General features: G+C 45.8%; 2 protein-coding genes across 2 annotated transcripts, besides 1 other annotated feature; one reads left to right on the forward strand and one right to left on the reverse strand.

Annotated features, from left to right (window-relative positions):
• Positions 1–1,035: 1,035 nt before the first annotated feature.
• F5891DRAFT_1187843 (uncharacterized protein) lies at positions 1,036–4,793 on the forward strand (the record flags this gene model as incomplete). The annotated part of the gene is made up of 9 exons (XM_041366910.1): positions 1,036–1,083; positions 1,131–1,725; positions 1,937–2,286; positions 2,338–2,877; positions 2,932–3,075; positions 3,128–3,856; positions 3,917–4,052; positions 4,127–4,393; positions 4,438–4,793. 9 exons carry the CDS (start codon positions 1,036–1,038, stop codon positions 4,791–4,793), a joined length of 3,165 nt encoding a protein of 1,054 aa, XP_041226721.1.
• A 651-nt stretch (positions 4,794–5,444) lies between these two features.
• Positions 5,445–5,886, reverse strand: F5891DRAFT_979696 (uncharacterized protein; the record flags this gene model as incomplete). Its single annotated transcript, XM_041376918.1, has 3 exons — positions 5,445–5,561; positions 5,582–5,749; positions 5,803–5,886. 3 exons carry the CDS (start codon positions 5,884–5,886, stop codon positions 5,445–5,447), a joined length of 369 nt encoding a protein of 122 aa, XP_041226722.1.
• Positions 5,887–16,316: 10,430 nt separating this feature from the next.
• Positions 16,317–16,537: part of a sequence feature (Protein overlapping with rRNA (F5891DRAFT_1187846, KAG1901147.1) was converted to a misc_feature.) that runs on past the window's edge.

Consider the following 16,537-nt stretch of genomic DNA (forward strand, 5'->3'; position numbering starts at 1 on the left):
GAGGACATGAAACGTCCCACAAAACAAGGGAATGCCCAGAGCGTCACCACATGTGTCTTTGTGGATAATCCCCAGCCTCCTAGTGACACACTACATACGTCTATTTAGTGTGTGTCACAAGGCGGTCCAGGAAATGAGCTTCTATCCCTTACAAAACGTAGGTTGGTGACGAAACACATCAGCAAAAACCCATGGGTATGAGAAGCATCGATGAATCTCTCGCTAATTTTGGCCTGGTGAGTCATTCGCCGAAGAAATTCATTTCTGCGCATTTTTACGTCTTGAATCAGAGTACATTAATATTATTGACTTCTTTCTCATTCACGAATCACGATCCATGTTCCGGTTTTCAACGCCGCCTAGTCCCATACAAGACTTTACAAGATGCCCGTAACGCGGGAAAAAAATATGCATGAGCGTTCCAAATCAGTGCATTTTCTGCCTTGGCAAGGGGCTATAGTTGTAACGCAACATTTTAAGCAGGCATTTAGAAGGTACCAAGCGAGCAAGGCCAGCCGAACGAGAAAGCGGGAACAATGGGCCTGGTCATGCGACCCATTTCAACCTCATCGAGCATTTGAGTCAGATAGTCACCAAGAAGATGCAAAAGCGACAACACATTGATCCTGTCCTTATTTCATCAATCGCCGATAAGCAGGGGCGGATGTCCCTTCGACCACCGCATCTACACATAGTAGTGGCCGCCCACCATCCATTCGAATAATATTTTGAGAGCTCGTGATGGAAAGCTGCACTGTTTGAGTTGTCCTGGGTAGCACATCATACGTACTCTCTGTTCTGCAGAGATTATGGGTATTGCAGAGTAGTACACCCCGCGCACACCGTGAGAGAGCGACAGTGAGTTATTGATAAAATATTAAATCAAAATTAATTGTACGATTCATCGTGTTCATATCATACAGGCACCAATTGTGTGCTTTCGACTGACAATCAAACGGCCATTAAAAGGAGCCAGCAACTGTCTTCAAAATGTCATGACACTGCTCCCTACAACAGCCCATAACTGCAATCGACATGGCACGTCGCAACCACGACACATCTAGAGATGAGGAGACACTCACTGTACGTATGCATGATCAGCTTGACAGCCAATGATTTACGGATGGCAGGTGGATGAGTTGCGCGCATTGATGAACAAGCGCCCTGTGCAGGCGAAGGAGCGAACGACCAACCCGGCGCAAAACACTCAGAGGATGGACGCGGTGCTCGCGAAGTGTAGGATCGGTGTGGCTTACATTGATATACTCAAAATCAAGAACTCGTTGGTATTCGGCAAATATAACGATCGGCCGCAGGAGCCCAGGGAAGTGAACAAGCTTCTTGCGTCGTTTAAGAAGGACGGAATTCTGGCGATGCGAGATGCGACAGCGATACCGATTATGCTGTCAGGCGCCCGCGTGAAGACTGGGTTGAGCCTCGCAGTCAACTTCGACATCCCAAATGCTGTGCCGCAATTACAATTGAAGGACGTCAACGACATTGTCGTAGCGTCGGGACAACATCGCATTGCTGCGTTGAAGAGATATTTCGAGATCGTCACTGGAGAGATGATGCATATTGAGGAACTCTGCGACGATATAGCTGCTGTGGAGAATCTGAGTCCTGAACACCTCACCGAGTTCAACAGGCTTCGCGACCAACTGGATGAGCTGCAGGGGATAATAATTCTAATGGGAAAATGGGGCATCATCGTATATGACAAAGGTGAGCTCTATCGCTGTCTTTATTGTGCCAGTGGAACAGTTGCAGCACCTGGGTGACAAGCTGTGCGTTTGATGTACCACTCAAGGGACTGCATGTTTTGGCTCGCAGGCATGGGATGAAACTGTTCTAGCTGTCGTTGGGATCAATTCTCGCTGCAACGGGTCCCTAGTGGAGGTATGAGCATCCGACGCTGATCAGTATGCATTTACAGACAGCGTGTTAGCGGATGGCGACATGTTGGCAGACCACTTGTGTCGAAACAAATCCTTGCCCGAGTACAAGGAGACCGCAGAAGAAGTGTTGAGCAAGATCTTGCGATCGGTGAGAAAAGCTTACAACGATGCTCCTGAGCATGAGCGAGTTGCGACAGCACTGCATGAGCTGTGGATTCAGCGTGATAATACCGAGCGGCAGAAGAATGCACGGTTGACGAAAGTCCTGAGCTACGACCTGCTGATTTTAGCGCTCGCACTGCATCTCCTGCCGTTGGGATCACACTTTCACCGTCGCAAGGAGTTCCAGATCACCTGGTTAAGCAACTCAATTGATGTAGTCATGGGGGTAAGCAACGTCATTTATATTCGCGCACACGGTCCTTATGTATTATTGCAGATGTTTATTCAATTTATTATGTTCCACAGTCACATCCTGAATTTGCTTGCATCGAGCGATGACTTCCCGGACTACGCAACAGTGAATAACATGATCTCTGTAGCATCCAGTCATGGGACGGGCCGCAACGCTTCGATCGAGCAACTTGCAGCGTGGCGCGCGCAGATATACAACAGCAAGGCTAATACTGAAGTTACCATTTTTAACGATGTGTTCGAGGATGTGTCCATTTTCGTTCAAGAGGAGTTTCGTAATATTCCTCTAAAGAATGTTGGAACCAAGGACCCCCAGTACGTCAACAGCCTGGACAATTACTCGCACTTCCTAGTCAGCAAGTTGCGCTCAAAGTGGCACCTTGCGACAACAAAGTCCTCACAATGGAATGCCATTACTAGGTTTCACGATAAGGTTGTGGCAAGGATCGCCGTGTGGCTGACGCCTGAGGATTTCATGCAAGAGGCCCCGTTACCGCTGTTGTGCGGTCACCTCCTCGATATCGCGTGGACTAGTCTAATGTCGAACATCGCTGCGTTTGAGGAGGTGAGAATTCGAAGCACGCACGATACCTTATGTTCTATTTACACGCTGTGTCAGGTCAGCGGATGGTTCGAGCCTTTGCTGCTGCACTATCGAATGTTCCATCGCAACAGCCATGCAATGGATGACAAGTCCCAGGTAATGTTCACGAACCTTCGCAATGAATCTAGGATAAGCGAGCGCGAGACAATCGAAGAGGCGGTATGTGTGATGGAGCATCATGCTGTGGTTTACACCCATATTGACAGGACAGGTGTTTACTTGCTTGTGGGCACTCCGCGGGACGCTGGTCCTGCGGCTGCAGAACAATTTGACGACAATGTCAGCTCACAAGAGCAAAAGAAAACCGTTTAAAGACCGAAAGGAGGTTAACGAAGCGTTCGCACAGCTAGGGTCCGATGCGCAGGACAATCTGCAGAAGTTGCATACGTTGATGTTGGCAAGGAAGGGACGAGGACGGGATCTAACCTCTGAGCCGCAGGATGTCCCTGGAATTCTTGCCATGCATGTCACGAGCTGGGACTGGCATACTCGCATATCAAAAAATGGCAAGCGGGACGCAGAGCCACTGATCAAGGCAGTACTGCTTGATCTTGTCAAGATTCGCAAAAGACGCGAGGGCCTATTTAAAGATCCGATGGTTGCAGGTCTTCGCACAATCCTGGAGGGGGTGATTGCCAAGCACACAAGAGCAGTTAATACGTCTGAGGAGAGCGGCCAGATCGTCAAGCGTAAGAGGTGGTTATGGTACGACGGGGCTAAGATTCCGCCAAATGTCACTCCTACAGTGGAGACTGTGCTCACTGCGGACTGTCACGCGATACATGCATGCATGCAGAGTTGCCAGGACATGGAGGGGAATGATCGCGCTGCTATCATGAAGCTAGTCGAGTATGTCGAACACATGTCAATTGCAAAGGCGACATCGACCCATAGTCTGGCAGCAGTGAATGTCGTTCGAGGGCTCAAGAAGCTCATACACGTACGTACTATTTTTTTTGCCTATAGAAGAGTCGAATGTCTAACTGTCTATCTGTTATAGGAACTGGAGATCAATAGTACTCGTCTCCGCACACGAGCACTAGAGAGCGACGATAGTTTCACTTATGACATCATGGACACTGTTGATGTCAAAATAGCTCTGACGCAAGGTTTGGAGGATGAGAACACGAATGCAAGTACATGTATGATTGTTTCATCACCAGGTGACTACTAACATGCGTACTAAAGGGGGATCACGCTAGTGAACAAGACGAATCACCTGTGGCCGAACCGAAGCGCGATGGACAACCCCGGAACTTGACAGCGACCATGATCGAAAATAATGACAGACACCCCGGGAGCCAGACCACATTTTCGGGATCTGGGCGGCCGAAACCTCGTCCCATAGCGCATCGCAAGAATAATGATAATACGACCACACGTACTGACTCACACGATATGGTAATGGATGCCTTCCGATCGACTGAATCATCCCCGCGGCCACAGAGCAAGGGAAAAGAAAGAGCTATAATATCCCGTGAGTATTCGCCAGACACCGGTCTGTAGCTCACGCATCTCCAGCTAATGGTGATCGCTTTCAAGCGTTTGGGGAAGGTGACGTATCTGCTGATCAAACAGCAGCAGGGGAGCCTGCGGAGCTCGAGCCTCAAATAGGCAGACTTACGTTTGACGACAATCCAGTTGATACTTTTTCCGCCAGTGAAACGGCAGCAGGCGCGGCTACACAAGGCGAGACAGGTGAGGATGGGGGCAATGCAGTCAGCAGAGATGACGCGAATAGAATGTTCCCGGTCGCAGCACCGCGGCAAGAACCTTGTCAAAATATCGATAACGACGTCATTATTCCTTTCGCGGGTACAACGAACATCCAATCCATCGATCAGACTGACCGAAGTAGTGCACCAATTGATTGCTAGAAGTTTTCACTTAGACTAACCATCGTTCAGCAGCTCTAACATGAACTACCCTTCAAGAGCAAGATACAGCGACTACTAGTCGATCAGCTCCCAGGTACACCGCGCAGACTGCCAGGGCCTCTTTAAAGCGTCCAATTGCTCCTACAGGTAATTTTCCACCTGTCCATCTGTGTAAGTAGCCATTTGATATAACATTGTAGCAGCCACCCCGGGTCACCCGAGCAAGAAGGCTCGTAGCACTGGGTTCACTTACACTGCTGGCAATGATGCCAATGACCAATTGGTTGTTATTAAAGCGAATATGTAACATATCTGCTTTGTTGCACATGAGTAGAGTCACTAGTACTGAAGTATCATGACTATATACAAGGCATTTTAAATAATGAAAAATAACGTGTGGATCCATGTGAACTTCAATGCCACTGTCAGGAATGTCATCACTCTGACCTCTGCAGTGTGCACCCGAACGCGTGTCAATTCCATTATCTGTTGCACAGACTTACCTCGACGTAGCCCGACATGAACGATTGACTGGTATCTCCTACGTCAATGTTGTGTCAGTCGCCATCCGAGAATATCGTGGAGTCGCCTGGAGTGTTTGGACGTGATTGCCACTCGACTACGGGTCATGCCTCAGACGGTTGTTCGAATTTAAAGTGTAGCAAATACATGATTATTGTAGTATCGATGCAAACGAGCACGTTTCACCGTTTTCACCTCCACAATCTCAACCTCGTCGTCGTCAGAATCGGCCTTCAACAGTTGGCCCTGATAGATGCTAATTTTACATTGCTAGTGTGAGCATACGCCAACGCGCGTTCGAGGACGGAGCATAGTTCAACGACTTGAGGTGTAGGTTTACCACCTTTGATGATGATGGGAAGGAAATGTTCCCATATGCGTTCGAGCAGGGACGTTATGGGATAGGTGGTCCATTGATAGACATGGGGAAATGCCTGCAAGGGAGGATGGTGAGTCCTCATTCATAGGCTGTATGACGGCGACGCACTTCAGCAGTCAAAACAAACAGGTGTGGGCGAATGGCCTCAAAGATAGTGGGATACGACCAGTAACTAGCCAAGGGTACAACCATGTCCTTATAGATTGATCTTGGGCGAGGCGCATCGTGTCAGTTGAATCGAAGGCTTGGACACATGCAATCACGAAACGACTCACGATCCATTCCGCTTCGCAGACTTCAGAGAGTCTAATTGAACGATGTAGATGTTCTCCAGACGCAACGCGCGGGGAACATCATTTATATCGATCTTGTTATCATAGCGTTGGTGAGGCAAATGCAGGCCTTATTCTCGTCGATGGAGATTTCAGCTGCTCATGTCGTTCCAGATGACCCGATAGCCTCTGCGGCGATGATAGCTGCGTAGTATGCTGGTTATACGTGTGGTGTCTGCGGTGCAATTGGGGAACCGTCGAGGATTGAGTAGTTAAGCGTTGTGGGTTGAATCTGCCCATAAGAGGATTGAGTGGCGCTGCATTGACTCAAACGAGTACTGACCAAATTGTACTTGTAGCCAATGCCCTCGAGGACATCCAGGAAACGGCCAGGCTCCTACCCATCCGCAGCTGGAGAGGTTAGAGAGTGCTATTACATCTATGTTATGTTACATCAGCATGAAAATTTAAACCCAGCCCAACCTTATTCCTCTCCAGCTTCGTCTGGCTCGGAAAGAGTTAGGACACGACTTATTTGTGTTGGGCTGGTCCGAGCGTTAGCTCGGGGGGGACGCAAGCAGGTGGAGCTGCTGGGTGGGCGGGAAACCTGCTTACGAATTTGGTCGTGTTTTAACTCTTGCGCAGTAAGATCAAGATAGACGTTTTGTATATACTCTAACGATTAAAATGGTATTGAAAATACGGATCAGTAACGGTTCAAATTCTAATTAAGAGGGAGTGGTGGGTGGGAGCAAAGAACGATAAGTGCAACGAGCGAGAGGATGATGGATATGTAGTAGCTTGTCGTCATAGGTAGGTCGAAGAATGAATGAAGGAAGATTACACTAACGCTCAGCTGGAAGTGTGGTGCCGGGAAACTCCGCAGGCTACGTCTCGGCACCTGTACAATCCAGCTTCGTCTGGCTCGGAAAGAGTTAGGACACGACTTATTTGTGTTGGGCTGGTCCGAGCGTTAGCTCGGGGGGGATGCAAGCAGGTGGAGCCGCTCACCCATCACGCCGGAATGTCCGTGGCTCTAGCTGCTCAGCCCAACTACAAGTGGAGGCAGTGCTAATGGGAGGTTGCATTGGCAAGGTGCTGCGATGAGATTTGCTCGAAGGCCCGTATGTAGGTCTCATAGGCCAACGATTTCCAGCACCCAGCGATACAAACAATTTCCGGGTCAATTTTCTTTGCTAAATAAAAGGATGCTCCTCCGATTCGAAAGGAGTGACCGAAAGATGTTCCCCATCCCCATGTGACGAGGATTGAGTTGATCTGTTCGAGTGCATGAGCCTTTGCCATGGGCCGAATGTTGCCTTTACCATCGTGCCAGGAGAATAGAGGGTCGTCCGCGAGTGCTGGTACCACTAGGGCAAGGTTACGAAGGGCAGCCAGGGGACAAAGGTCCCCCTGCTCGTTGAGGAAAACTGACTGAACTTCGCCTGCGCGGGCTGTCTGTAGCAGATAGCTCAGCGACGTACGAAGTCAACTAGTTATATTGGTATACCTGTAGCAGATAGCTACATGTGTTGTTAGCTAGGTAGATACTGAATACTATGAAGGTACTAACCTCAGCGACGTACGAAGTCAACTGAGGGTAGCAGCGGAGCGCGAGAACAAACAGTATTTGTAAGCACTAGGAAATGAACACAGTACCGAAGGTCCATAACGACGAGGATTGATATAACGACACTCCCCCTCAAGCCGAGCGTAGGCCGAGGGCGGAGGCAAAATGCTTTGCTTTGAGACTAGGGAGAGCTTTGGTGAGGGTGTCCGCGATCATGCTATCTGTAGGACAATAAACTAAGGAAATGGAACCTTTTTCAATGGAAAAGCAAATAAAATGGTAACGGATATGTTTCGTGCGCGCGTGAAACACGCCAGAATGAGCGAGAGCAATGGTGGATTGGTTGTCCGAGTAGAGCGTGGTTGGTTGCATGAGTGGGCGGAAGATTTCGACAATGAAACGACGAAGCCATATTGCTTCTTTTGCAGCATGCGTAGCTGCGACGTACTCGGCTTCTGTCGTGGACAGCATTACTAACTCTTGCTTCTTCGAACTCCAGCTGACAGCCCCTCCATCCAAAAGAAAGGCGTACCCGGAGACTGCGTGCTGATGCTTTTGCGAGGCGCCATCCGCGTCTGCAAAGCCCTCAAGGCTGCGTTTGCCATCGCCGAAGGTAAGCACGAGCTTCTTCATACCCACCAAGTACCAATAAATCCTCTTCACAGCTTCCCAATGTGGTATCCCAGGGTTCGCGCCATACTGCACGACGGTCGAGACAGTGAACACGATATCTGGGCGCGTGCCGACAGCTAAATGCATTAGCAACCCAACGGCCTCGCGGTAGGGAATGTTTTTCATGGAGCTGGCCTTTGCAGGCGTCTTTGGCGATTGCGACGGGGACAATGGTACATTTGGGTCCATGGGTATGGAGCAGGGCTTGAAGTCGGCGAAATTGTACTTAGCTAGAATAGCTTCAATATAGGTCTCGTGCAAGAACGAGATGGTGTGCGCGATGCGGTCGCGCATCACCTTCATGCCGAGGAGGGAGGCGACTGGACCCAGATCCGTGAGTTTGTAGCGTGCAGCTACTTGCTGCTTGAACTTGGTGATGAGAGCGTGATTGCTGCCAGTGACTGTGCAGTCATCGACGTGCGCAGCGAGGATGAGGATATTGGGGCCGATGTGTTTGTAGAACACGCCCCAGTCGGATTCTGCGCGCGTCAGTCCTAAATCTCTCAAGAGACGACATAGCTGTTGGTTGATAAGGGGACGTAGACCCGGTAGACGGACGGCTCAAGGGGCAGGACCCTAACCCTAGCGTGGGGTTGTCCTTTTGGCGAAAGTTTCCATTAATGGTCATCCTAACCCTAGATTCATAGTGGTACCCTCCTGGTCAGCCGTCTGGTACACATTCCATCGGCTCCCCAAGGGGACCACATGGGTGAGGGGTCCGTATTGCTGACCAACGGCCGTCGACGGCTCCCATTGGGGACCGCGCCTGTGGTGAGCAAAGGTCCGATAATACCTGAACATGTCAAACGGCACCCATTGGGGACCGTCGCACAGGGGATCTCACCCTGTAGTGAGCATAGGTATGTATGTCCTTGTTGCACAACACCCTACGGCCATCGACGGCTCCCATTGGGGACCGCACCTGTGGTGAACCAAAGTTCTATCATACCTGAACATGTCAAACGGCACCCATTGGGGACCATCGCACAGGGGATCTCCTTGTTGCACAACACCCTACGGCCGTCGACGGCTCCCATTGGGGACCGCACCTGTGGTGAACCAAAGTTCTATCATACCTGAACATGTCAAACGGCACCCATTGGGGACCATCGCACAGGGGATCTCCTTGTTGCACAACACCCTATGGCCGTCGACGGCTCCCATTGGGGACCGCACCTGTGGTGAACCAAAGTTCTATCATACCTGAACATGTCAAACGGCACCCATTGGGGACCGTCGCATAAGGGATCTCACCCTATAGTGAGCATAAGTATGTCATTGTTGCATGGCACTCATTGAGGACCGGATGATGTATCCGGCTAGGTATCAGTTGTCATCTTATGTGTGAGACGGCTCCCATTGGGGACCGGCCCTCTCATGCCTCTTAGTATACTTACATCTGTCCCTTACCAGACGGTGGATAGGGATCCGGACCTGTCCAAAGCTCTGATTGAGGACCGGATATAAGTTGGAGCCAGTGGTACGGCTCCCATTGGGGACCGGACATCTCATGAGTCTCGGTATGCTTACACCTGAACTTATAAACTTAACTTATAAACTTATAAGACATATGGTATTGTCCGATGGCTCCGGCTGAGGGCCGGACCTCTGGGGTCAGTGGTTCAGTGGTTGGTTGGTTGATGATATGCCTCATCCTATGATACGGCACCCATTGGGGACCGCACTTGCATTGACTGAGTGTATCAATCATACATGTACTTGTCAGACGGCTCCCATTGGAGACCGGTAACAGTGTTAGTATAATTGAACTAGTAATCAGCTGAGGCAATGAGAGTAGATATAATATATGTTTATGGACCGGCCTGCCAGTGGTACGGCTCCCATTGGGGACCGGTCACAGTGTTGTTGTTAGTATAATTGAACTAGTAATTCTAACCATGTTTTTGCAACTACCTTTAGGTTATGCTTGCGTTATGGTATATCAAAGGCCCTCATTTTGCACAAAAATGCAGATGTCATATTTGTGTGAAAAGTATGTACCATCATTTTGCGCAAATATGCACATGTCATATTTGTGTGAAACATAAGTACCCTCTTTTTGCGCAAATATGCACATGTCATATTTGTGTGAAACATAAGTACCCTCTTTTTGTGCAAATATGCACATGTCATATTTGTGTGAAACATATGTACCCTCTTTTTGCGCAAATATGCACATGTCATATTTGTGTGAAACATAAGTACCCTCTTTTTGCGCAAATATGCACATGTCATATTTGTGTGAAACATATGTACCCTTATTTTGCGCAAATATGCACATGTCATATTTGTGTGAAACATAGTACCCTCATTTTGCGCAAATATGCACATGTCATATTTGTGTGAAACATATGTAACCTCATCTTACACAAATATGTAAAAGGCCCTCATTTTGCGCAAATATGCACATGTCATATTTGTGTGAAACATATGTACCCTCATTTTGCACAAATATGCACATGTCATATTTGTGTGAAACATATGTAACCACAGCATGACAATATGTAAAGGCCCTCATTTTGCGCAAATATGCACATGTCATATTTGCGTGATAAATATGCACCCTCATCTTGCGCAAATATAAACTTTTCATATTTGTGGGAAAAGTATGTACCCTCATCTTGCGCAAATATAACCATCTCATATTTGTGTGGAATTACCATATCATGTAAATAAAGTCAGTGTGTCAGTCTGGAGTCTGGACACTCTGAGTGTGTTATTATACAAGGTTGAGATCGCCATATGTAGTCTTTGTATACCAAAGTCAGTCAGGTCAGTCTGGACACTCTGAGTGTATTATTATACAAGGTTGAGATTACCATATGTAGTCTTTGTATGCCAAAGTCAGTCAGGTCAGTCTGGAGTAGTCTACAATATGGTATAGTCCAGACTGACCTGACTGACTTTGGTATACAAAGACTACATATGGTGATCTCAACCTTGTATAATAATATATCAGAAAACCTATATTTTTCCTGGTTGATCTGCAGGGCCTGATACCAGCACATTCAGCACCATCAGACATCAGACATTGTCTGACATCAGAGAGGTCCACTTCTGGTATCAGACATGTAGTTCTGATTTCAGACACCAAATCTCACTGACCTGAGGCCAGTTATATGTCTGATGTCAGACATGTCAGGTCTGCAGTCAGACAAATGTCTGGGATCAGACATTTCAGAAAGTTTGGTGAAAACTAAAAAAAATTATTACTGCATGTGGCAGGAGTTGAACTCATAACTTTTGAAGTGCAGGGTAGGTCATATGACCTATGCACACAACCTCAAGCAGCATCAACCACTCAGCCACAAGACCTTTGTTATGTATAACTACAGAGTATACATAGACCATACTCTACTCGACTTAGAAATATTTTTTGTTTCACTTCTTCAACAATTACTTTATAATTTCTCTATCTCAACAAAATTTGTGAGATTAATTGAGACAAGTCTATCACTAGTTTTATCCTATTCAGTTGTTGACATTTAAGCAAAATATATGTTAAATAAAAATGTACTAGTAATTCATTATCTAGGCCTCTGCTGCAAGGATGGGCATGGATTTCAATCTACGATTAGTAGCGTACTAGGCAGACCATCCCTATGCACACGTGCTGCAGTCCACCTTCTCCTAAGATAGGGTGCTGCTACAATGGGAGGGAGGGAGGTGCTAGTAGAGCGGAGGGCAGCGGTTTTGATCCTGTGAAAGATCTTGTCAGGGGGCTTGAACGCTGCCCCAACCACTCGTACTTCTAGTTCTACGTAGGATCTCTTCCTTTGAAGCTATTTCGACTAAAGTAAATGGTCTGTGCCCTTGTGATAAGGGCAGGCTGCGATAGCCGTTGTAGCACTGAAGCTCGCGCTAGGCTCGTATTCAGCCATTTCACACATCACGTCAAATGTCCGTCGTGCTATATTCACTTCCCGATGCAACCCGACACATATCCGCCAAACCCAATGCTTTGACCAGCGGACCCGACACATCGGCCACATCGGACCTGACGTTTTTCCCATGCACTTGTCCTATCCATGTCTTGCCTTGTCAGCTAGCCCCACTAGGTGCGTAGTTGATTATTTTGCAGATTACTCACGTCGTAGCCAGCGCTATTACATGTTTTCCCATAGTCCACAGTGCCTCGTGTTTATTTACATGTACATCGGACCCGAAATTCTTCGGCCGCTACTTTTGCCTATAGGGTTCCGGATTTCTACGTACTTATATATATATTGGTTTCCACATAGCACATTCATCATCCAAGTAGTAGGGAGCCGTCTCCTGACGCTTTGTGGTCAAACCCGATATTTCATAGTTCTTAGTTGACATTGCGAATATTACCGCTCTTTCTATCCGAAATACCTGCTGAAATCCTTAATCCACTTACCACTCGCTATACCCGACGTTCTTTTCCTAACCCAACGCAAACCCGCTGAACCTGCACCCAAAACCCGCTAACCTGCTAAACCCGCTAAACCCGAAAACATCGGCCGACACTTTGGCATCGGACTCATAATTATACCTTCAGAGTGTGTTTCTCGCGCTCGGACTTTTGACAGTTTATTGATTGACTACCAATAGACTTATTCCAATAGCAAACCCCTCAGGTCGAACACACTTGTCTAGCAAGTATAGCAGACTAGGCTGTGCAAGACCACTACAACATTTTTATATTGCTGACACTTACTTTGTATAGTATCAAGCATTGTTGTATCTTTACACCGTCAATGGACTCATGACCAGACTTAAACAAATGAAGGTATAACTATAACAGGTTATATGTAACAGGAGAGTGTGATTCTTGCAGTCTAGGCCTTAAGCCCTGCGACCTGAACACATACGACTGGACTACGCTACTTTCGTTGACATAGCCAGATTTGATCGAGACCATATAGATAGCTAATGTTTAGTCATAGACTGAGATGTGTGATATAGTCACTCAAAAAAGTATTGTATCAAATTGTTTATCTGCATCTCTGCAACAACACTATTAATTTTCTAGTTATGTGCAATGTGACATTATAGTTCAGAACCTGCTCACACTAAAAGTACAATATTGAAAATGCCACTTTCAACTACATCACCATGTTATTTTTGGTTTTCAGAAGAATACAGGGCAGCTAATTCTGAATAACTTTCATTAAGAAATAAATACAAAACTGTAGTTGAAAAGTAGCAGGCAAACCTTGTACTAATGATCTTGGTGGATCTGACAAACTGTTACATCTGATATTACTCAATAACCTGACTGTCTGATGTCTGATGAAGCTGATATGTCTGTGAATCTGATGTCTGATTTGTCTGACCATGCTGATAGTCTATATGGTCTGTGACTCTGACCTCTGTTGTGTCTGAAATCACTGATCTGCCTGTTTACCTGATGTCTGAAGTGTCTGATTAGACTGATAAGTCTGACTGACTGCATGCTGATGGTGCCGATGTGCTAAATTGTCTTTCTAGTGTCTGATATCAGAGCAGTTGTCTGAAATCAGATTTTGATCTGATATAAGATTCATCAGACTGATTCAGACATCTCAGATAAATCAGGAAAAAATCTAAGTTTCCTGATGTACACTCAGAGTGTCCAGACTCCAGACTGACACACTGACTTTATTTACATTATATGGTAATCTCAACCTTACATCCAGTTATTCCATGCAGATAGGAACATTCAATCATCCACCAAATAAGTCATATGTATTCCATAATACCTGATAACCATAAAATTATGCATATATATTATGCAATGTGGGGGCTAAAACACTAATGATTGATGAGGGAAGTGAGCATATTGAAACTGCCAAACATTGATACTTGGTGCAATTTGTGGTTGCCACAGTGGGCTTAAATTCACAATCTTATAGGCTAATCTCATAATTTGGTTAGTCAGTCACTCATGACAATTTCTGAATGATGATCTTAAGAAGAAAGGAAGAATGGAGAATGGTTTCGGAAATGCTCAGGCACTTGCATGGTTTGCGCTTCCACTGCGTAGATACACTTAGATCTAAGAAGTAAAATATGATGGTTTCAGAAACACTCAGGCGCTTTCGCATATTTTGCTTACCTCACTTAAACCTGTTTTTGGAAATATCACATGGTTTTCTCATGTGGCTTTCAAGCACCAACTCAATATCCTTTGCCCTTTAGAACAGCACCACATTTATTCATGAAATTTGAGTGTTTTGTTACAAGTATTGTAACAACTGTATATACACAAAGTAAATAGTCAAAATGAAATGGTGAATGACAAAATGTAGTGAAAAGATAAACAAATAAAAAGGGAAAAAAGGGAAAAGACAATGAAGAGACAAAACCCTGGGGAAGGGAAGAATTGGGACATGAAAGATATAAGAAAATTGGAACATTGCTGGGAGAACAAGAGAAGAGATGGGAGATGGGAAGCAGGTAAAATGGGAAAATAAATACATTTAATAATACTGTTACATATTTTGTAATTTTACTTCTGTCAAACTCCTGCTCAAAGAATGTAGAACTGACTGATCCTATGTACTATGTATGTTTACATAGATTGTACTACTTTTGGTTTTTTTTGAAATGCTGCTCATAAATGTATTTTCAAAATCCACTATCAGTGCATGATCTTATTCAAAATACACAATTTATTAGGATGCAGCCTGAGGCCAGGAAATAAAAGGGGGGCGCAGCCCTCCTTGGCTTCCTGTGATGAAGGAACAGTACTCATCAGGAGCCTTCAAAATTATTGGGATGAAGCTGAGGCCAGGAAGCTAAAAAAAGAGGGTGGAACACTCTTTTTTGCTTCCTGTGCCAAAGGCAGAATGGGTGTGAACTAGTACACTTAGATGCGCTTAAGGCCACATGGTTTCACTTACCTCACTTAATCCTGTTTTTGGAAAATTTTGTGGCTTTGTCGCATGTTTTCGAGCTCTAACTCAATTGCACACTACACAACACAAGTATTTTCCCTATTGTAATTGTTTATGGTACATACATACAGTAAATAAAAAATTGAAAATGGAACAACATATGATATAATTTTGCAGGGGGACAACAAATATATGTGGTGACAGGAAATGAATGTAAAAGGTTGTGACAAAATAAATAAAAAAGAAACAGACGATGTAGAGACTTGAACTCTGGAGAACAGGAGATGGGAGGACAGAAAATTGGAAATGGCAAACAAGGAGAACGGGAGAGACTCAAAAACTGGAGAACAGGGGGTGAGAGGATGTAAAAATGGGAGACAGGAGACGGGAGATGGGAGATGGGCGAGTGTGATGTCCCCGGGTTAAGCATGTCCTGTAGCGAAATTAGATGGCAAAAAGTAGGGTGGGTGGTCAAGCAACACGAACACTTACGACGGCCGAATCAATATCCGTACTCCAGACTGGTTTGTCTTCAGGCTTCGGCATTCCCTGAGCGCAATATGTCAAACTTGATTCACAAAGAGAGAGGATATTAAGTTATATGGACCACATATGTTGCGCGTTCAACCATTTCGTATAGTTAGCGAGGACGGGAGATGATGCTAGTTGTAGATGTAGAGAAGTTATAACTTCGATGTCCGAGTCTAGAGCTAAATGTATATGGTATGTGTACAGATAATGAAGGAGATGGGAGACAGGAGACGGGAAGCAGGAAGCAGGAAAAATGGGAACATAAATACATTCAATAATATTGTTACATATTTTGTAATTTTACTTTTGTTTTGATTTTGCTCAAAGATTGTCTGACTGATCTTATATGCTATGTACTTTTATGTCACACATGGTGTGGTAGATTGTACTTTTAATTTTTTTGAAATGCTGCTCATAAATGTACTTCTTTTTCAAAATCCACTATCAATGTGTGATCTTATTCAGAATTGCACAATTTATTAGAATGAAGCCTGAGGCCAGGAAGCAAAAGGAGGGCTGCGCCCTCCTTGGCTTCCTGTGACAAAGGAACAATGCTCATCAGGAGCCTTCAGAATTATTGGGATGAAGCTGAGGCCAGGAAGCTACAAAAAAAAACAGCGCTTCGCGCTCTTGTTTGCTTCCTGTGCCGAAGGCAGAATAGGTGTGTGCTAGTACAATATTCATGGTGATATGGTCTACTTGTAATTACAAGGTCATTATACATGTGGATTAGTTCTAGAGCAGCGTTATGCATTGCATTTTGACAGCAGCAATGAATTTCCTTGTCTGGTTCTTGTAAAAACTCAATTCACCTTTCCATTTTCTACTCGTCCGCAAATTCGCCTGTCCTTCACGTATGGCAGTGAGCCTGGACTGGAACATTTTTTCAGCAGAATGAGTCCAATAACCTACATCCAGACCAGATGTAGACCACAGCGCTGGAGTAGGCCACCATG

This window comes from Suillus fuscotomentosus, assembly GCF_016647785.1.
Source record: "Suillus fuscotomentosus strain FC203 chromosome Unknown F5891scaffold_23, whole genome shotgun sequence".
Classification (NCBI taxonomy): domain Eukaryota; kingdom Fungi; phylum Basidiomycota; class Agaricomycetes; order Boletales; family Suillaceae; genus Suillus; species Suillus fuscotomentosus.